Source organism: Hippocampus comes, unplaced genomic scaffold, assembly GCF_001891065.2.
Source record: "Hippocampus comes isolate QL1 unplaced genomic scaffold, H_comes_QL1_v1.1 scaffold45, whole genome shotgun sequence".
In the NCBI taxonomy this organism is placed as follows: Eukaryota; Metazoa; Chordata; class Actinopteri; order Syngnathiformes; family Syngnathidae; genus Hippocampus; species Hippocampus comes.
In genome coordinates this window covers 2,550,905-2,573,281 of record NW_017805783.1, presented here as the reverse complement: position 1 = coordinate 2,573,281, position 22,377 = coordinate 2,550,905, and the positions used below count along the sequence as shown (strand labels likewise).

At 40.2% G+C, this 22,377-nt stretch overlaps 1 protein-coding gene across 1 annotated transcript in view; it reads left to right on the top strand.

The window, feature by feature from the left end:
* The window catches only part of arvcfb (ARVCF delta catenin family member b), a 189,839-nt gene that overhangs the window by 153,142 nt on the left and 14,320 nt on the right, over nucleotides 1-22,377 (top strand). The window contains exons 8-12 of the mRNA XM_019885104.1: nucleotides 2,308-2,425; nucleotides 2,528-2,699; nucleotides 5,214-5,231; nucleotides 8,538-8,609; nucleotides 21,430-21,557. Of these exons, the coding sequence (XP_019740663.1) occupies nucleotides 2,308-2,425; nucleotides 2,528-2,699; nucleotides 5,214-5,231; nucleotides 8,538-8,609; nucleotides 21,430-21,557 (508 nt within the window). The remainder of the gene's footprint in view (nucleotides 1-2,307; nucleotides 2,426-2,527; nucleotides 2,700-5,213; nucleotides 5,232-8,537; nucleotides 8,610-21,429; nucleotides 21,558-22,377) is intronic.

Below are 22,377 nucleotides of genomic sequence, written 5' to 3'. Positions count from 1 at the left end.
ATGGATTGATATTCACATCGTGTTTTGAGCTTGTGGGGAACTATATTCCACATTATTTAACTAGTAATGCACTCTAAATGTTTTATAATCACCTTAGTGACTCATCCAACATCTATTGCCAAACAGGAGTAATGGAATTGACCAAGGGTGGCACATTACTGGTTGAAATGCCTTCCGGCCTTGCTAGAGCTGTAGCATCCAATATAAATACAATATAACATTTGCCGTCCTACCTTTAGGTAGAATTGATGCGGCAATTTACAGTTGCTGTTTTTCCACAGTAAAGTGACACCAAGCCAGTGACAAATGAGCTTTCCATTTGCAGTGAACAGTAAAAATGCTGATGCAAGCTCACAACCTGCTCTGAGTTGATGAAAAGAATTAAAAGCCTATGTCTTTTCATCCACAGCTGCACTGCACCATCTGCCTCGTTTTGCAGGGAATGCTGATACATAAAATATATTACAACACAAAAGCTTTCGATAAAACCTACATTTAACAATTTTGTATGTTGAATGCACCTTACTATAAGTCGAAATAACTGAAAACGTGGGATTAGTTTCATAATAATTGTGAATGTCCAACCATATTCTACCACTGAAATCAGTAACCTTGGGTATCCAGGGTCTGATGTAACCCAATCAGAACCTACATATTACGCCTCCAGGTCACCTCTCCAGGGACCGCAGCTATCTGCTTTCTTAAATGACAGATGCACGATCCATAATCCTTCCAGGGAAGACAACTGTCTCCCCAAAAGACTGCTAAAAATGGAACAGCTGGCCGTAAAACTCAGTCTGTCTGCTCCCAAACACACGCCTGTCAAATAAATCCAAGGTGCGTGCTCCTCGGATTCATTTACAGGAGTACTCGAGACCATTGTCTGACAGCTGAACACTGCTAAAACCGCTTCATTGAAGACATTGGCAGACATGCTCATAAACTGGCCAACTCATCACAGTCAACAGTCACAGATGATGTGGCTGTGATTTTGATTTGAGGAGTTTGGAATTTTGGAGATGTGGAATTCTGCACTGTGTATGTGCTACATATACACTGCTCTCTTTCTCTCTCTCTCTCTCTCTCTTTCTCTCTCTCTCTCGCTCTCTCTCTCTCTCTCTCTCTCTCTCTCTCTCGTACCCATTATATGTTTATATTGAACCCAAAGTCACGTGCAGTGGCGTTGGCTGTGATGTGCACTGCTGCTTGCTGTTGCAATACTGCCTGTATCTCTTTTCCAGGATTTAACCGGGCTTGTCTAACGGGATTATGCATCTTGGATGCTCTCGTAAGTGAAATCACATGTGGGAGCTCAATCAATCGTTTAACCTTTCGCCATGCCTTTCCTTTTACAGTCAGTTAGGAAACAACATCTCTGGATATGACAAGAGTGGAAATTCTCTTTGTACTGCAAATTTCCCTCTTCGACTGATGTCAAAGACTTGTTTGGAATGCTTTGTACAAGAGATCAACCTCTGACATTGATTCATTGTCATCCAGCCTAATAAACACTTGAGCTGAGATATGTGAGAAATAGTCTCCAGTAGTGATATTAGGTTGACCATCGTCTTTTGGACAGGAATAAATCACACTCATAATCCCTCAAGGGGGAATCAGACTTCCATTCTGCTATATATTTTTGTGCGTTGTGCACCACACACACAACGAGCTCACGCGCATGCAAGCATGCAAGGATTCATGGTGAATGAGGACGCAACCAGTGCTGCGTCATTTGAGTCGGAGGGTGGGGATCGCACCTTACTAAACGGTGCCACAACAGTAGCCAGCCAACAGACTTTATATATGTGTGTGTGTGTGTGTGTGTGTGTGTGTGTGTGTGTGTGTGTGTGTGTGTGTGTGTGTGTGTATATGTGTATATACACGGTCTTGTTTTTACATTAAAATGAAGAATGGATACAACAAAAGTAATACCGGCATTTCCCCGATGCTCTAAATTGAGAAAAATGTGTTGTTATACGCGCAATAAAGATCATGTACATGAAAAGGGATGTTTTGTGGCAGGACTCATCAATCATTTTGAGAGTGTCACCTTACAACATACACTCTCTCAGTAGTCGTGATGCTTTATTTGCTAGAAAGATTTAAATGGCGAGCCGACTGAAATTTGTGTGCAAATTGACTTCATGTTGGATTCAGGTCTTTTATTTACTACAAACTCATAGGAAGTATTTTTACACAGCTTTATTGCAATATTATTGTTTTGAAATTCACAGCAGAGTAACTGCAATCAATTCTTACGCTGTGTGCCACTTGCTAAATTTAAATGAATGTGTGTGTCTTCCTCAGAAACGTGAGCTCAGACGGGGCTGAGGCACGGCGCAGACTGAGGGAGTGTGACGGATTAGTGGATGCCCTGCTACATGCTCTCCAATCAGCTGTAGGGAAGAAGGATATGGATAATAAGGTTGGAGATCACCTGACTACTATTCATTTAGAGTTGGGTTGATCTTAGCGGATGCACTTAGACTAACGATGTTGCGTTGCCTATTTGCCACCTCCCTCCTAGTCTGTGGAAAACTGTGTCTGTATTATGCGGAACCTGTCCTACCATGTCCACAAAGAGGTACCGGGGGCCGAAAGGTTTCAGGACCCGTCAGCGCCACAGGCCCCTGGCTCTGCAGGGCCACAGAGGAAGAAGAAGGATGATGCTGGCTGCTTTGGAGGGAAAAAGGCCAAAGGTGAGGAAGAGAGAGAGTTTGAACCTCACGGATTAGTTACCTCTGCTTTTGCAGTTTTTATTTTTTTATTTTATTTTTTTTACATTTTTACTTTTCTTTTTATTTCAACTACTTATCATTGGATCACATCACAACCAAACATAAAAGTAAACAGTTGTTTACGTTAAAAGGAACACGCATTTTGTGGGATGAGGAGCCCAAATGCAGTATGTCTGTTGCACGCATGCCTATTCCACTGTTGACTCGTTTGGTAGATGAGACGAATAAATACTTTTCAGTGACAAGGAAGAAATACATGTTGGCATTTATACCATTTGGTCTTTGAACAAACAATCTGAAGCTTGTGGCGGAACTGTACACAGGCACAAGAGCCTGGCCCCTCCTCCCGTGATCATGCAGGTCACACACTGTGTGGGATGGCATTCCACTCTATAGCCAACCAATAGTTTTTGCAAGTCAGCACCAATCGCACGGCCAAGCTGATCCCGCAAGTATGCAGTTGGGATGCAGTTGGGTTGAGGTTAGGACGATTGGCAGGCCGTTCTTTTAAACGCTGCTTTTCAGAGGCGGGTTGTTGAAAAATCTCTTCTCAATGTCTCCCTGCTGCTCAATCATGCTATCTCCGTCAAACGACATGACTGTCTCCAATTAGCATGGTATTCTCCCTGTCTTCTCCGCACTTATGTATATGATCCACCTTCCGTCACCAGTCAGGTTCCAGGGCAGGTGATGCTGATACTAGAAGCTTAAAAAAAAAAAAATCCATGATAAATTGTGCATAAGCCGTGTGGCATAGGCATAGTGTAGATGAAAATCCATGAAATTAGATGATGCCTGGAATGCCCAGGGGGCAATTTCTGGCCCGCCATCCATTTTTAAGCAGCCCGCGTCATCTACTAAAATGACTTTGCAACTCATGTTACGACAAATTGTTCCTGCGTCTACTCTAAATATAGAGATGGGATGCACAATTTACTTTATAGAAAGCTTTTCAAGCCGTACATAAACAATACGATATTTATTTTGGTGTGCTAGATAAACTGAAAAAACAAAAATTCAAAGTGGTCCTTGCATCCTTTGATTTTTCCCGACGTGGCCCTCAGAGGAAAAAGTTTGGACACCCCTGCTGTAATGCTTTTACTCTGTTGTGCCGCTCATCCCACAAATGCACCGTCCTTCCAAATAGAGCATCATGTAAAAGGGAAATTTCCAAGAGTCCTAAATTTGTTGGCAAGAAACATTGTTACCACAGAAAAATAATCTTCCAATGATGATCCCCAGCTCAATGCTATTAAATAACTGAAATGTCTAGTTTTCATGCTCCTCTTCTCCTGTCCGTGCACTTGCATCACAGACTGGACGCTTGTTTCCACTCTAGAATTTCTTACAAATGTGTCCTATTGATCTCTCTCATCCTTTTTTTTGCCATGTACATTTAAGAGTTTGTCATCATATAAATACTATGTCACAGTATTTCTGTTGACAGTAGTGATTTCGGTCAGAATGATTTCAAAATAAGTTCTTGCCAGCCTGCTATGTGAGGAGCACGTTGGCATTATTAGGAGCATTGTTGGCTCCTTGTCAGATATTCTATTCAGATGTGTTGGAAGCAACATCTCCGCCTGTGCTCTCCTGAGCTCTTAGCAACGCAACACCGCTCTCTCTCCCTGTTGTACATGGCGGTCATTAATCAGACGGCCAATGAAGGGTGACTGCACGCTGGTGACGCCCACTATCTGACGACTCTTTGGAGAAATCTCTCCATACGTGGGTGTGAGAAACGCAGACTTTGCATGTATACACACTTGGAAAGAAACCAATTATCCACATGAACACTTTGCTGTGTGTGAGCGCGCATTAAATAATGAGTTGTGTGTAGCTGCTGCGGCCCCTCTAGGTGTTCCTTCCAAGAGCAACATTAACACAAAGCCATAAAGAAGCACCGAGCAATGCCGTTAAGTGACACGGTCGGCAAAATTGTTGGTAATTTGTTGCCTTAAGTAGGCCGCGTATTGCCTCCTCTTCAGTTTAGCGTCGCATTCCGCAGAAATTAAACTATACCATGATGATCAGCACTGGCGGAAGAGTTGTAACTTTGATTAGTTAACGAGCAGCCTAAGATTTTGATCACATCTGTTTTTTTTTTTTTTTTCTTTTAACACAGTGAATTTAATGGAGCATGTTTATGAATGCTGACAGCTTGCACTGTTGTTTTTTTTCTCTCTTGCCAATCTGATTGAAGAAATGAATTCAGTAACAATGTCGGAGTGTGTTTTATTTGACAGTTTCTGTATATTTTCCCTCAAAAAAGTATTTTGTTTTTTCTCTCTCCACTTCTTTACCCTCTTTTGTGAGTGCCTTTAAGTGTCACTCACACCGTTATTTTCATAAAATGATTTCTGTTCTCCTTTTTACGCAGCCCTTTGACATGTGAGCATGGCTTTTTCACCATGCCCCTTCTCTCTTTTCTGTGCTTTGTCTTTTTTTGGCTGCTGCTTCCTTGGCTAACTGTAGAGGAATGGTTTAATCAAGGTGAGTGCACCATATACCCTTTTTCTCTTTGTCGTCCTCATCCAACCCATTCTCCCCTCTCTCATTCCCTAGAATATAGTTAGAAGAGATGTTTTGTTGCACTTGCAAAACCTGAAATCGGTTCTACCCATTTCACATGGATTCTTGCATTTCTTCAATAGTGTTTTGTTTTTAGACCACACCCATCCGACTAGCTCCTTTTGGATATATTTGGTAAGTGACTGTGAGGTTGTAGCGTTTCCTTCATCCAGTGACTCAATCAGAAAAACTACAGATAGTTTTAATAAAAACGTAATAAGTCATACTGAAAGCTGCTATGGAGGTTTTTCTTATAGTAGGACTCCATTCATTCAATTTTTGTTACACTTTATGCTCTAAGTTTCCAAAACTCGTAAATTACAGTTGGACCCGACATTGTAATATTTATGTAACAGATGACCCAAGTGGGACTTACACCTACATATAACTGCCCTTGACGCTAATGTCTGGTCCATTAGGCTACTGGGCCTCTTATTCCAACAATAGAACCACCTTTTTAGACACAAAACAGCTTCGCCTCAGCATTCAGACTCCAGTGACAAATAATTCTTTTCATGAACGAAAGCATCAACTTTGGCTCAAATCCACAGGATATGTATTTGAAGGTTGGCAAGGAAAGGCAGCGCAGCAGTGAGTTGTTACTCCTACGCGTCTATATGTTGCAATTGTACCTTTGAAAAAAATGCTCTAATTCATTTGGCTAGAACATTGGTTTGTAAAAATGAGAGGAGCATCTCTGTTATGCAAGGATTACCTTTTATAGGTTCAGCCTGGGCGAGGCTTGATTTTATTGTTCAAAGTTGGGTGCATTGTTTTATCAACTTTGCAACAAGCTAAAACCATCCGACATCTTATCCACTACACGACTTGTGACAAAGTTCATTTGTGCACGTCACCCATCTTATTTTGTAATGATTGCTGCAGCCAGTGTGTTGTTTAATTAATGTGGTGAGACCCGCCACCGGTTATCTTTATAGAAACGAAACTAATGATAACTACCACCTTGGCTACTTGAAATAAAAAGAATGACACAGTATGAGACAGGAAGTCAGGAAAGTTACAGTGGCTTAGTGTCGTATTATGAAATAAAGCACATGTAAACTCACCCATAAGGAGGATGATGTTGCAACTAGTTTTTGGAGAGATGCTAGTCCGCAATACATCCAGCCTCACGTTGAGGGGCCCTTTAGAAAGATACAGTATCTCTATGCATGCCTGCATGGGTGTGGTCTGGTTCACTGTGTGACGTGCAAAATATAAATACGGCAGTGTCAATGTTTTTTTTTTTTTTTTTTTCTAGAGGAAGTATCAGTCAAAGTGTAAGAAAAAGAAAAACACTTGAAATCGATGACTTGTACAGGAATTAGTCAGTTAAGCTGCGGCTATTGCTGCAGTTAGTGGTCGGCTCTAAAGCGTGGAATTTGTTGCCTCAACGTGGTCCAAACTACGTCTTAAACTCAAGGATTCCACTGCATCTCTGTAACAAGAAGCATTACCGCACATCCAAGTCTTTGGATGTGACCCTCGACTCTTTTGCAACAACTAACATAGAAATATTCCAAAACTATACTCAAGTTGGGGTTCTTCAGATTTTTATCTCTCGTGGCAAAGCATGCATGGTGGCGACTCTGAAATTGTGTGCCACCGTCGATGTTTGCCGCTAAAAATAAACTAAATCTTAACGACTTTAGGCCGTGGCCCTTGGCAAAACAATAATAAATTCCTAATTGTGATATTGTTGGACTACTTGAGTTTGAGAGTTTGTTTCCTGAGCAGAAGTGGGAGATTAGTCCCGAGGTAGAGATATATCACTTCTTCCTTCCCTTAGCCCTCGTGGCCGGAAACAGGGACTAATGATGTGGTTTGTCATGGAGATCTCCATCCTGTCTCGTGGGCATTATCAGCTGGAATCACCGCACCCTTTGCATTTCCTCACATCCTTACATTAGTGAAGGTGTTTCCCTCTCAGGAAATCCTACTCATTATCATCGTTTAGATGTGTATCCAAATCAACATTTTACCATCATGGCTAACGGCCAGTGCCGTAAGACCGCACGAAACCTTCATGTTTCTTTCATACTTTACATCATATCATTTTGTAGGCTGCTTAATTGTCTCCTAGAAGTCTCCTACAGTCAAAGCTCGGTTTTCGAACGTCTCGGTTCTCCAACGTCTCGGTTCTCAACCGATTCGGTTTTCAACCAAAAATTTCAAGTTTTTTATGCCTCGGATGATGAGCAAATTTCTGTTCTCAAACGAACTGAGCGCACTTGAATGCACCATTTGACTCCTCTCGCCTTCCTTACACGAGGAAGTGACGCTTCCTCATGTTGCTTTCCATTGTGAGCAGACGTGTTCAGTAAACATTTTTATTTTAAAAAGAGCGTGGTTTCGGTTTTCGAACAATTTCGGTTTTCGAACAGCCTTCTGGAACGGATTATTCGGCCACACCTCTAAAAGTAGAGCTCCAGAACATGAATTTGAAAGAACTTGACAGCACTTAGCTCAACTCCATCAAACAGCTTTAGGATAAACTAGAACAAAGATAGCGAACCCTGAACCTACCGTCTAACACCAGTGACCTCTGACCTCTCACGTTTTTTCAATCATGTTGTTGATCTCATCCAGTAAAGCGGAAGCTGTTATAGAAGCAAACAGTAACCCCATACAGGGAGCAAATGATTTATACTTTGTCTTATATCTGTATTAAGACAATTTATTTCCACTCTAAAATGTAGCATTTTTTAAAAAATCATCCTTTTCCTCAAATAAAATCTGTCTCCGCAGAATCTTTTGAGGACTAAACATATCTTCTAACATACATATATATGTACCATACATATAAAGTAAATAAAGTAATGGACTAAAGCCATGTGAACCATGTTTTTTCGATTAGCGCATTTCTGCAATGCATGTAGTCTATGCTGTGTACGTCAGATCCAATTCTTACAGTTATGTAATTAGACCTTCTCATCCGATTTAATGTTAATGTAAAAGGGTTAATTGTATTCTGGTTTACAGACGCATGTAGTTTTTATTTCTCTCTTGTATCAGATTAGAAAGATTAAAGTGATCTGACAACACTTATATATATATATATATATATATCTAATATATATACAGTATATACATATACACACACACACACACACACACAATATATATATATATATATATATATATATATATATATACACACATATATATATATATATTCTTTATTTCTCAGTCAGTGACCTTGCGCCTTGTGCTCTCTCCTCCATTCAGGTAGAAAAAATGGTGAGAATGACAAAAACTACGACACACTGGATCTTCCGAAGCGTACTGAGCCGACAAGAGGTAGGCGCTTCACCATCGAGCGAAACGTGCCGAAACAAAATCAAATACGAGTTGATCTGAAGCAGATCACAAGTCAATTCTGTGGCACAAATTATTGGAGTTCAGTCACGTGCATGTTAACAAGCACATGGTGGTTTGCATCGCAATGGCAGCGATTCTCTGACTGCCAATGATGTTATGGTGGTTCCAAATCTTGATTTCAGTGCAGATGGTGTGGCTTCAGTTCCATCTCCTTTTTCTCTGTGCCCTGTGATTGAATGTTCACCAGGTCAGGGTATAGCTCGCCTTTTTCTTGAAGTCAGCTGGGATGTGCTGCACCTCCCTGTCACCCTAAGCAGATTATAGAAAATGGATGGCTGGAAGGGTATTTTTGTTCAAACTTGACAATAATAAGGAGACTGCAAATAATACAAAATCAGTGTCATCACATCTTGAGCAGTACTAAAATATTAAACAGTTTATTTACTTTTGATCGGCTTCACGTTTCTTTGACCATTCCAAATTATTTCAAAGCACATTATCAGACAGCCACCACTGCTATAAATAAAGTACAAATTGAAGCCAATGTGCCAAGCGTAAATAGTAGTTTTGTTCTCTTTTGAAGAGTTAAACGCACTGTGATGCCTTTGTACTATTGACACAACAAGATCCTTTGCTGTGATCTCATTTTTGCTCACTGTGCAGCGATTTGGTTGGTGTGCCCCAGCAATCGCATGTTGCATACTGTCTGCATGTCTTGTCCATTCGGATTGAGGATTGGGTACAAATGTGACATTCCTACAGTCAGGTGTGAGTACTTTATTTGGACTTCCAGTACAACACAGCGCAGCTCCATCAATGTCTAGTGACAGAAACTCAAGTAATTATCACTTCCTTCTCGTCGGACCTATGAGCATTAAACACAGCATTAAAAGCAGGTTGTTCCTTTTTCACCTGCACTGATTTTCAGTTCAACTCACTCATTTGTAAGGTTCGATTTGAGTCAAGCTGATGAGTGAGAACAAGACAAAGTCAACAGTCTACTGTTGTCTTAAATGTCATCCGCCATGTACATACAAAGAAATCTCATTCCATTTCATCGCCAACAACAGCACAATGCGTTGTTAATGAGGCTGCGTTCACGCAACTCGGTTCAAGTGACACAATTCAGTTTGTTTCGTTCTCAAGAGGCACAATTCGCATATGCTTCATGGCAGCAAAGGAGAGACGAAGCATGGAATCGGATGTCCTCAGATCGTAATCCGGCACCATCCAAACGTGGCTGAAATCTGATGCGCCAATACGGACAGATCGCCATCAATGCAAGCCGACGTCATTGAAATACCCCAAATGATGACGGACACACAACCGTCTCAACAACAGCGCAAATAACAGCTATGGGACAGTAGGGGTGTATTGATCATTAAAGAAGGAAATTAATTGCCAATGGCAGTACTTGTTTAAAGCAGCGGAAGTTTTGTGAATGGAAATATTGGCATACAGAAAGTCAAAAGAAATCGGATATAGGCATTCCATTGGAATTGGGCCTGTGGACCGAAAGTGTAAATGTCATCTGAGTACCCCTTAAAGATTTGCTTCTATAAAGGTAAATCTGTTTTTTTCCCTTTGGTACTCACTATAGTGTCAGAGAGTTGGCAGAGAGACTGAGAGCCGCCCTTATTCAATGCAGAGTTTTGAAGAGATATCGCAGATTTCGTGCCTTGATTTGATCTTGTACCATGAAATCAATGGCCAGGGTCATTCTGGCAGTGCAAAATGTTTATTTTTCTTTTGTGATTGGGCATAATGTTATTACAAATCCAGTTGAGTAATTTTGAAGAATTGAAAGAGTTAAATGGTTATTTTTGTTTGCCATTGGATTCCAGAATAACACGAACACATTAAGTTGTTTTGGAGCAAGCGGATGGTTATTTACCCTTACGTTTTTGTTTTGTTTTTAAATTTGTTCTATTTGACAGCATGCTCATGCAGGTGGGTTATTTTTGGTTAATGGTACTGTGGTGAGTGTTCTTTGGAAATGCAGTTACACTTAAGAAGCTTTGAGAGGGGACAGACGGAGAGAAATGGAGAGAAATGAGAGAAATGTGAAAGAACACACACTTATACAATACAGAACTATAGCAGCATAACCAAGGTGTTTGACATAACTCGATCTGTCTATATTATGTGGCCTGGGAATGGAGTCACACTTAAATAGGAGTTACAATTTGACTCATTTGGTGTAATCAACATAAATATAGTATTTGCTCTGTAGCAGCGATATTTAATATCTTTGTCCATCATGGACACAACCTTTCGATAAGGACACTTATTGGTGCTCCATTATTCTGTTGGATCAGAACAGAGACAGAGCCCGAAAAAAGATTACAAGAGAAGCAAACATTAAAAAGCATTTTAGAGCTTTGGTGAGTGCAGGCACCGCTGAAATGAGGAAACTATTTTTTTTCCCCCTGCAGTTAATGGAAACCTCAGCAAAACCTTGAGGCTGGAGGGCGGTTAGTAGAGGGAGGAGGAGATGGAGGAATGAGAGCTGAGAAGTATGCTGCCTTAATTAGGATTTTTTTCCCCCATAAAGCTACTGTTTTTTCATTGTTTTATGTAACACAATAATCAACATTTATCTTAAACGTGGCATGTCTGTCTGTATGTTAACATCCACACATAATGCAAATGTTAGTCTAAGAGGGAAAAACAGAAGAGTACCTTGGGGTCCTCATACGTGGCAATGGATGCACACGCAGATGAGGCCGCTAATTTGGTTCTCTTGAAAAGCCATTCTTACTGCGTGCAATACGGCGCGCTGCAAATGAGAGCCTAACGAGTCAAAGCCGTCACTGCAGACAGAGTAGATTAGTGGTAAATTTTCAGAAGGCTGTTGTGGCTTTCCTCCTCCAATTACAAGTATTTTGATTGTATTAAGGCTGTCGCTATCAAATAATTTTGGAATCAACTATTCCATCAATTAATTGAATCACCCGGGAACATTTTAAATAACAAATACTCACCAACCTTTTGAAAACGATTCAGTTATCGGTTCAGTCATTTTGGATGATCAGTCTGCTTTTATAAAGAACTAAAGAAATCAGAGAATCAATTAATTCAATCACCCGGTAAAATTTTAATTTGCATTTAAGTGTACTAGCAAACCATTTTTTTTTTTCCAGAGTTACTGTTTATTCCCCATTCATCATTAAAAAACAAATACTCACCAACCTTTTGAAACCGATTCAGTTATCGGTTCAGTCATTTTGGATGATCAGTCTGCTTTTATGAAGAACTAAAGAAATCAGAGAATAATTACTGTTGAGAGTCTGAAATCTGAGGATTTGACCAAGTCAAACCATGACTCGAAACAATTACTCAATTAGTAAAATAGTTGTCAATTAATTTGATAGTGGATTAGTTGTTGATTAATCAATTTCTTTTGACAGCTCTTCTTTCTATATTTTAGTGTATTTTTACACTGTACATGTTCGGATGTTCTTTTTCCATACAAAAACCCCCCAAAAAACAAACAAAACAACAACAACAACAAAATATACTGTACCAGACTGAACCAGACAACACTGGTGCTGTTTGCGATTGAGCGAATGTGGAAACATTACCATTCACACTCTCTCTCAAATGTTTGGCTTGTCGCCATTTCGTGCCTCTCAGAGTATGCGACTGTTTTAAGATGAGCTTCAGCAGCCAGGATTGAGCATCGATGCTGCAATGTCCCTAAAAGTGATGTGATGAGTTTTCTTTCTCCTATTCCGTTCAGTCATCGAAGCAATTAGGTATTATATTAGAAAGGCCGCCGCCTGTTTGCCTTCTTGCTTTTGCACTTTCCCCTTGGCAACGTTTTCCATTGTTCTGCCGAAAATCACACATTGTACAATTGAGAAGACGGACGTTTTTTTTTTTTTTGTTTTGTTTTCTTCAATTGACAGCAGCTGTGTAATGCGTCTCACTGCTTTGTCTTGCAAGACAAGAGTGTTCAATTTGTGAAGAGGTCTTAGCGCAGACAAACAGTTCTGTATCGTATTGTATAACCCTCTTTGTTATCATCCCACAGGAGATCTCTATTTGTGGAATAATGAACACAGACTCCTGTGCTGCAGCGTTGATGAGCTCTCTGTTGCACTGAAAAGTGTGAGGCTCGATTGAATTAAGAAAATGTGAGCCACGCTTCTGTTCTTCCATTTCGCTGCCGTCACTATGCATATTTCACTAAAAGGCGTACTGACATGAATCTGATTCTTCTAAACAAAATCACCACTCCTCCCCCACCCCGAGGCATGATGAACATCCTGGTGCAGTGAGACCATTTGTTCAGGAAGATCCTTTTTTTTTTTCTTTTTCCAAGATAAAGCATTTTTGCGCCTTTAAATGCCAAGCCTCCAGAGTGGTACAATTATAGCTCATGGGAAGAAAAGTACTACATCTGCAGTTCATGTCATTTCAAAAAAGAATATTGTAAATGATAGATTGTGCGCTCCAAATTCCAAGCAGCAGTCTCACATACCGTCGCTTCTCTGTTTTTGTGGGTAGAATTTCACACCAAGACAGAAAACGCTGACGTTGGATCTTGCAGATGTATCGGTTGCTGCAGTAAACCTCTCACTCTCTTGTTCAGACTAAATACATCAGTTATGCGCCAGGGATGCCTCCCCAAATTCACCCCTTCTGCCTCACTTCCTCCTTTTGTCACAGTTCATACAAAGGTGAGACTTAATTACTGTGACAGCCGCATGAACATGACTGGACATATGGATCAAAAAACACATGCACACAAGTCTAAAAAAAAAAAAAAGGCAAACGGATCATATCCTCATAATGTACAGGAAAACAGGGAACATGCATTTTTTGTTTGTTTGATCCATAGACAGGGTAACTGTTCATTGATTGTCCCCATTGAGCAACATATTACCATCTGGTGTGATTCCGAAAAGCCCCACACTTGCAACGTGTCTGTCACATTCTTTGCTCTATTTTTGGTAATGCCACCACAGAAAAAAAAAAAAAAAGCTTCATAGCTAATACGTTATACATTGTTCACATTCTCCGAACCCTAACCCGTGCCACGCAGGTTTCCTCACTGGCAGTCATGAAAAATAGTGATCATGAGGCCAAAAGAAGTTTTTAAAAAAATCATGCATTTTAAACTAGACTACTATTGCAATGTGGCTGCACAAAACATTTTTAGTGGAATGAAGTCATTGCAGCTTTATATGTGGTGATATATGTAGCATTCATTTACATATGCTTAGAAAAAAGGTCATTATCATACATCGCTATGGTGATGCATAAATTTCACTGAGCATATCGCAGTAATCAAGTTCTCCAAATGTTCTCAACCCTCAATTGTCTGTCCTTGTTATTGAAGGAATCCACAGGAGTTTACATCATTAGGTTCCCCAGGGGGAGTAACTGTGTCATGGCCGGCCTGAGTTTTTCTCACAACACAGTCATGCATTTCATAACCAACAAGCATTATGGTGAAGGTTGGGTTGTTATGGAATAGTTTAGATCACCAAACTCCAGAGGTGGGAGTAAGTCACATACAGTATGTGCAAATGATGAGTCTCAAGTCACAACCTTCAAGCCTCAAGTCACTGTAGCCAAAAAAACAAACACAACCACATATTTTTTGACTGGTCCCAAACCAGTGTTTGCATCCCTAGCTAAACTGATGTCAGTTTAACTGTTTTTTGGGTGTTGTAATGACGAATTAGGTTATATTTTGTAGCTGGTGTATCTTCATTCCGTTAGGTGTAATCTATACTATCCTGTTTTTGCCAACATCATCTGCAAAATAATCCCTTCATTCAAATGAATGATCCTTGGAGTTGCTTCCATTGCTGGTACCCTTTAGGTCACCAACAAGTGACGCTGACTGAGTTTGCAGGAATTAAAACAAAAATTTTCATTAGTGATTGCTTTTCTTTGTAAAATGGCAAACTGGGTTAAAATGCAGATTTCAAACTACAAACAAGATGACTTGTCAAGTCATGTAGTTCAAGTCTAGGTCAAGTAGAGTGACTTTGATATCAAGTCCCAAGCCAAGTCAAGTCGTTCCCAAGTTTTTGCCAAGCAGGTCACAATTAGTAAAAATAGCAAATTGAGTTTCACACAAGTGAAGTCATTTGACGCGATCATATTTACATTAAAAAAGGAGAGAAATTTATAAGTATGCTGCTAACGTTTTGATAGACAATACGCACTGCAATTTTTGAAATTGTGGGTTGTGTGGTGTTTCAGTTCCATTTCTCTTACTCTATTTCTGTGCTCACAATTTTTGTCCATCGAGACAAGAAAAAAATTAATTCTGTACAGAACCGAACCAAACTATACTCTTTGGTAGAATGTGGTTGTTAAGATAAAAAAGACAGGAAACATGCACATTTTTAAGCAGCTGTAGCCGTGTGTGAGGGAAGTGAGCAGGCAGCAAAGAAACATAAAACACTTTTCAGTAAATATGGTTTCCAAAACAGTCAAAACCACAGCCAGTTCTCTGACAGGACAAAACCATTTAGCGTTGGACCAAAACCCTTGTCCAATCGGTAACGTTATGTTCAAACTACTGTATTTCTATTTGGTGCATTTTTTTTAACATATTAAATTGTGATGTACTGAAATGTGAGCTTTGCAGTTGACCACATGCTGGGTGTATTTGTAGTGGTATTATACGAGAGGTCACGCAGCATACTTTCATTTGGCTGAATACATTGCTGTATTTAAACCAATGTCCACAGGTGGTCCAAATCAAGGCGGGTGGGGGGTGGGGGGCAAAATCCATTGATTTGAACAGGAAAAATGATCCCACCACGCCTTCTGAAGGTGCTTTAGGTTGCTTTCATTCAACACCCTCATTCTATCAAATGTTAATGTGAGAACAGAGCAACATCGCTATAAGGCCGGACATAAAGCGTAAACAGCAGGGATTGTCATTCTCTACACACGAGTTAATCCAAAGTATCCATCACACTTAAGCATGTGATGGGTTGATGGGAGCGAGCATTAAATGTGGGATGCTTGCTGACACCAATCCAGAGACAGCAAATCCTTTCACTGTCAGCCACCATCACAACAGGCATCGTGCATTCTGAATGCTCGGTCTACTCGGAGAGAGAGGGACCGGAGGGAAGGCTCTGGTGCACCACTCCAGCGGAGTCAAGGGGGATGGGAAATCAGCGTGCTTCTTAATCAGGATTCAGCATTTGCCCAGCATAATAATCAGATTCGTGCTGATTTTGTTACTCTAATAGGCATCCAAGGGGACGGTAAATTCATAGTTGAGGTGTGTGCGCTTTTTGGGGACTTTAACATTTCCTCAGATTACACTGAATCGAGTATACTGTATGTCAATTATGATATACTTGACATATACCGGGTATTTATTATAAAATTGATATAGCGCTGAAAGAAATATAGACAAGAACTGAAAGATGATTCAGTTTGTATATATCTATCTGTCTGTCTGTATGGATGGATTTACAAATGTTTCTCCTTTTTGGGGCGGCGTGGCTCAATGCTAGAGCGGTCGTCTCCCAACCTGAAGGTTGTGAGTTCAATCTTAAACCCTTGTGACCACCTTGAAGTGTCCTTCAGCGAGATAGTCAACACTAAGTTGATCCCAATGGACCTGGCGGTGTCTTACGTGGCAACAGCCTCCCATTGGTTTATGAGTGTGTAATTATTCTTATTATTCTTATTATTCTTCTTATTATTATTACTGGTCCACTGAAAGCGCAATATTATGATGACAAACAATGTTGGAGTATTTAGGATCGAATACACCGGCAAACAGAGTGCTCCTGCAGAGATGTTAAGAAACATGCATTCTATCGAGTGTATGAACAAAATATGGCAGCAAACATTAAGCATGATGACATGCCAAGTGGATACATATTTACCAACAATTAAATATTTCGTCAGTGATTTCATCTGTCACAATTTGCTAATTGTATCAGTTCAGGGTATCACCACAACTGAATGCATTCGAATTTCTTTGAACTAATAATAATAATAATAATAATACATTTTATTTATAAGCGCCTTTCAAAATACCCAAGGACACTTTTACAATCAAAAAAGAGCAATAAAACCACAGATAAAATTATAAATAATAAAAAGGGATGAGTTTAAACTGAATATGCAATTTTCAATAGGTGGGTTTTGAGATGATTTGAATATGAATATAGGAAGAGAGTCAATATTTCGGATGTCGGGTGGGAGTGAGTTCCAGAGTTTGGGGGCAGAGCGGCTGAAAGCTCTGCATCCCACCGTGCTGAGACGGGCAGAGGGTACACAGAGGTGGAGGGAGGCTGAGGACCTAAGGGAACGAGAGGGAACGGAAATTTGAAGAAGGTCCGACAGATGGGGGGGGGCAAGGTTATGGATGGCTTTGAATGTGAAGAGGAGTATTTTGAAGTTACCAGTCCAACCGGTTGAATTGGTAGGCACCAGAGTTCATAATTGGTAGATACCAGCATTAATAACCATATGAATCGCAACAAAGGGGGAAAACAAACAAGAAATCTGCAAACTAAATGGTGCGAGTATGGAAGCAGATTCTTACATTCTTTCATGTTTCACGTTTCAATTTTTGTCATTCTGTGAAAACATTACCAAATACACAGTTGGTTTCAGTGCTGGATCCGCCAACGCAGGAGCCACTGCTAAATGCTGGCAACAGGCGCCGTATAATACATTGTCAGCATAATTAAGTCGTTTTTATTTTAGGCGTCCTTAATAAGCGATTGAACTACATTGCGTTGGTCGCAACACATTTGTGCAACCCCACAGCTAGAGACACTGGAAAAACGAGTCAAGTTTTCAGCGCACGGAATATGTATAAATCAATATGTAGTAGTACTCTTGGATTTTATCAATAGTGTTTGGACCACCCTTTCAGTTTAAAGTCACCTTGTCAGCGTGTTTTTGGCTACTTTCGTCAGTTTGTCCTGCTTGGTTAAAAAATCCCACAGTCGGATTTGATTGTGAAGTACTAAGCTGTCACTGCAGCAACAGCGAGCTACAATGGTTTCCCGTTGTGCTAAAATAGCCTTTCATTGGCTGGAAATTTTGGTCAAAGTGGCGATGGACACCTGATGTTGAAAGGCGGATTTGGAGAAAGTACAAGATAGGGGGTCTGAGCTGTCTATTTGTCTCTTTTGGCACTCTATAACGCATCCCCCAACTGTCACTTCCCCTCAACCATCCCATCACACCAGGACATCTTTGTGACCCGAAGCTGATGGGCAGCTGTGTAAGACACAGTCTTGCAGTCGCTTTCCGCTTTCCTTTGTCAGCATCCAACAAAACCTAGGCCAACTGCAGTACGGTTATGCTAATGTCCCCTGCCCTGGGGCTGCCTGTCGAGGTGCCAATCTACAGGACCGTCCAAATGGGTACCAGGGGATGGAATGAAGCTTTGACTCCTGGTTGCTGAACATATGAAGGGGAATGTAGGAGGAATACCTTTGAAGACAAACTGTTTTTTTTTTTTTTTTAAGATAAGCTTCAATCAAACTTTCCCTCAAGCTTTGGTTGGGGATACTTGGATGCTCTAAATTGATTCAGCATACTTGGGTCAGAGTTTGTGTTCTATGAAGCTCACATTCTAACCAGGGGCTTTACCACAATATACATGATAGCAGAGTTCTCGAAAGACAGTTTGTAATACAAAACTTCTGTCTGACTCACATCTAGATTTAACATACATTGCAAATTTAGTGCAACACATTGATGCATAAACGTTGCAAGTGAAATCATAACAACCCTACACTAAGGAGTAAAGCAGGAGTAACCAACCTTTTTGAATCTTCGAACTACTTCTTGGTAACTGATTCATGTGAATCGCTACCAGTTTGATACACACTTTTGAACAAACAAATTTGCTCAAATTACCTTTATTAATTACATAAATATGTTTTTTAATGACTAATAACACTAACCATGTTGATAATTTGCCATCATAATTGGGGAACAGATAAATGTCAATATGCAACACATTATTTCTATAAATCTCTGCCAATGTTCACATTTTTTAAAAGCTCACTTCTACAAAATTCCAAGGAAATCGCAGTGTCTTCTGGACCACCATGTTGGGGACCCCTGGGGAAAATAGTTGAATTGTTGAATTAGCTGTCACTAATTGTTAGACAGTCCAAACTCACTATTTCCAGGATCACTGACATGACAGGTCGGGCATAGGAAAAATGTATGATTAGTAAACACCCCGATATAATGTCAATTGCCTCATACAACATACAATTGCCGATATAATAGTTTACATTCTAAATATACCCCCCAAAAATTACTGTCATGTCAACTGAAGGTGCACAACTTGTCTGTCTTTTGTAAAAAGCCCAAAAAACACAATCACTTTCAAATCTGTGATACCTTCGGGAAGCAAAAGACTAACCGCATGACAGCAGGTTTACTTTCTGTCATGTTCCTGTTCTTGGCTTCGTCAGCAGGTGGTTTTTGTTTTTGTTAATTGTTCATTGCTTACGTGAATTGAGTACTTTGCATTTCGTTTGTAGTCTCGGGTTATTTTCTTCCTTGCCTTTTTTCCAAGCGCTTTTGGTTATCGTATTGTTTGTATTTTTCTGGTCCTTATTTGACCAGCGCTTTATGTTTCTACTTTGTCAGTGCGTTTTTGTCTTAAATATTTTTTGTTACGGAGTTTTGTCTAGCGTCTACTATTCTGGGATCCAAAAACATTATACGGTTTGTCCGAACCATGACACTTTCATGTCAAATAACTAGATGTATATTCTGATGAGCTCCATCCCTAATTGTTATCCCCCTCAAGGTGATGTGGCTCAGGTAAAACAGGTGGCTTTCCTAAAACCCTAAAGCTCTTACCAATTGACTTGGTTTTGTTTACAGAGTTCCACAGCTGATCATTTGGTATGTAACGAGCCTAGCAGTGCCCTTATTAAACAAGCAGCGCACAGCTCTTGTAATGACACCGTAAGTTGTTGCCTTTCTGTGGCTCTACCCTTCAAGTCTCTTCATTAGTTTCCCATGTGGCTGCATAAATTTGGATAAAGACATGAAAGCAAGCTGGTGGGGTCAAATGTGCAGGGGATGCAAATGTGGCGTGAGAGTGGAGAGTCAACAACTCCAGTTTTGCCAACTGAAACAATACATGCAGTACAATTAAAAACAACAAGGAAAAAAAAACGTGTGTTCAAGTATTTCTTGTTACGCGGTCTTCAACATTCTGCCCCTGCCAAAGTGAGAGAAAAAAAATATATGTGACTAATGTTTGAGATAACTGTAAGTCAGGACTGCAAAGGTTAAGTCTGTTCCAAGATAGAGGGATTATTTTCTGTCCTGTTGTTTGTTTTTCCATCTGTCACTCATCTTGATGCTCTACCTCCATTTCTCCCCCCGGAGAGCAAAACAAAACTGCAGAGCGATTGTTTTGAGGCTGAGGCTTGTACCTGTTTGACTGATGAGAATCACTTTGTGACAAGCAATGGCCCTCGTGTTTGTGGCGCCATGTCTGGGTGTATTATTAGAGTTCCGGGTGTTTTTGCAATGAAACCACCCCACAGGAATGCCAATGGCAGAGTCTGAGTGCTGTTTGTGTGAGCGAAGAGTTGATTTAGAGTGTCATATTCCCGTATCGGATAATCCATTACATTTTTACCAGCTGCTGCTCCTTTTTTTTTCCAGAACTGTGTGCGGTGCTTGTACAAATAAGGTGTTTGTTTTAGGACTTAATATTGTGAAGCTCTTGAGACATTCTCGGGTGTGTCATGTTAAGGCCAACTTTTAGAATGCAGTTTGAGTGATTCTTTGCATGTTAGTCTCATGCATCATCCTCCAGCTCCCTTATAACTCTAGAAATTCACTTAACCTCTGGTATGATGTTTATGCCAACCAAAAGGTTACTTTACTCTGTATCCCTACCCATATAAAAATATAGGAGCTTTTAAATAGAACCAAGAAGACATACTCTCGGATCCTATTTTCTAATTTGAGCCAGGAGACCAATTGCAAACTCTCCCTTTCCTCTTGTGAATAACAGGCTGCTTTTGATCAAATGTTTATTTTGTTGTGTCTGCATCAGCAGTGAGTGGTCTGCACATGTCTGCTGAAGTCACAATTTCTAATAGCAGGCTCCCCTGACCACACTCCAGGTTTTTATTTCATCCATTCATTTCTCTGTTTGCTACTGAGTCCACCATCTCCTTCTGTTAAACAAGAAACATACATGGATCTGCTAAGTGCTTTGGTGTTGCTTTGAGTCGCTTTAATATGTACACCCTTAATGTGTACAAATAGGTTGTGCTTTTTACAGTTGAATAGAATATCCTGTCATTGTACAGGAAATAATGAAATTGACTTCAGCTTCCACACACTAGTGTAATGCTTTCATTTATAATAATATAATGTGAACACTTCTGAATGACCTTGACAGCTAAAACTGTCCGAAATCTCATTTGTGTGTCACTTGGAAAATCACTGCGGGCTTTGAGATTCCATGCCGGTTTGCCTGTCCATCTCCGTGTCTGCCTTGTCTAATAGCTGATAATGTAATTATGTTCCCATCACAGGGAGGCCTAATGATTAACGGTGGTGGATGTGTTTTGTGCAAGCGACATCAAAGCATCCCAAACTGTGGGCTTGTCGGATCAATAATCTTCTCCTGGTGTTCTCCTCCTCGTTTGTCTTTCTAAAGTATTGACTGTCATTAAACTTGAATACCATTGTTAGCGGTGATGTCGCGTCAAAGAATTACTGGCGGGGGTTGGCAAATATGAGATGCCAAGGCTATCTTTATAGGAGTCCTAATCATGCGTATGTCTGCTTCTAGGTTTCGAGCTTCTTTATCAACCAGAAGTGGTGAGACTCTATTTATCGCTGCTTACCGAGAGCCAAAACTTCAACACCCTGGAGGCTGCTGCTGGGGCTCTGCAGAACCTTGGTGCTGGGCAATGGACTGTGAGTGCAAGGGTGTGGGGACGGTACACCAGACACCAAGTTTGTCATATTTATTTTTATAAGTACATTTAGTGCTGGACGATTTTGAAAAAAAAAGCATAATCACGATTGATTGAGATTGAAACCGCAATTACTAAAATGAGTATTCATAAATTATATTTAGTATTACTACTCGAAACTGTCATCACAACCTCATGCCCTTTATCCCTGCATGTTGAACACTTTATTCTTGTACACTCTATTCTTTCTGTCAAGTACAAACTGACCTTGGAAATATAATGTAAAATTCAAGCCTCTTACATTTTCAATCTGGTACATCCACACCTTTGGTGCCTTCCATTTTAGCACACATTGAAAACTTGAATATTCATCACCACTATCTCTTTATCATATTTATATTTATGGGTTTACACTGGGCTTACCTGGGATCGACGACAGAATCACCCACACAACAAGATTGCTACGCGTGCAAAAGGGTACATTCAGGGTACTTTCACAATGTCGGGAACTTGTACACGCGCCGCGCCGTTCAGCACATTACTGGAAAATAATCGAAACAATGTTTGGATTTCGATTAATCGTTCAGCCCTAACTACAATGTTTTTTTTTTTTTTTTATTATATTTTACAAAATTGGGACATTAGTTGATAAATGTTTGGGAAACGTCCAAAAGCACTATACTGTAGTTGTTTTAAAAAAAAAAAAAAAAAAAAAGAATAGTGCTCCTATCGATCGGCCACTGATCATATGTTGATCATTGCCTGTCAGTGCCAAACACAAAATCGATCACCTAGAGCTTGTACTTTGGAGAGTGCAGCCT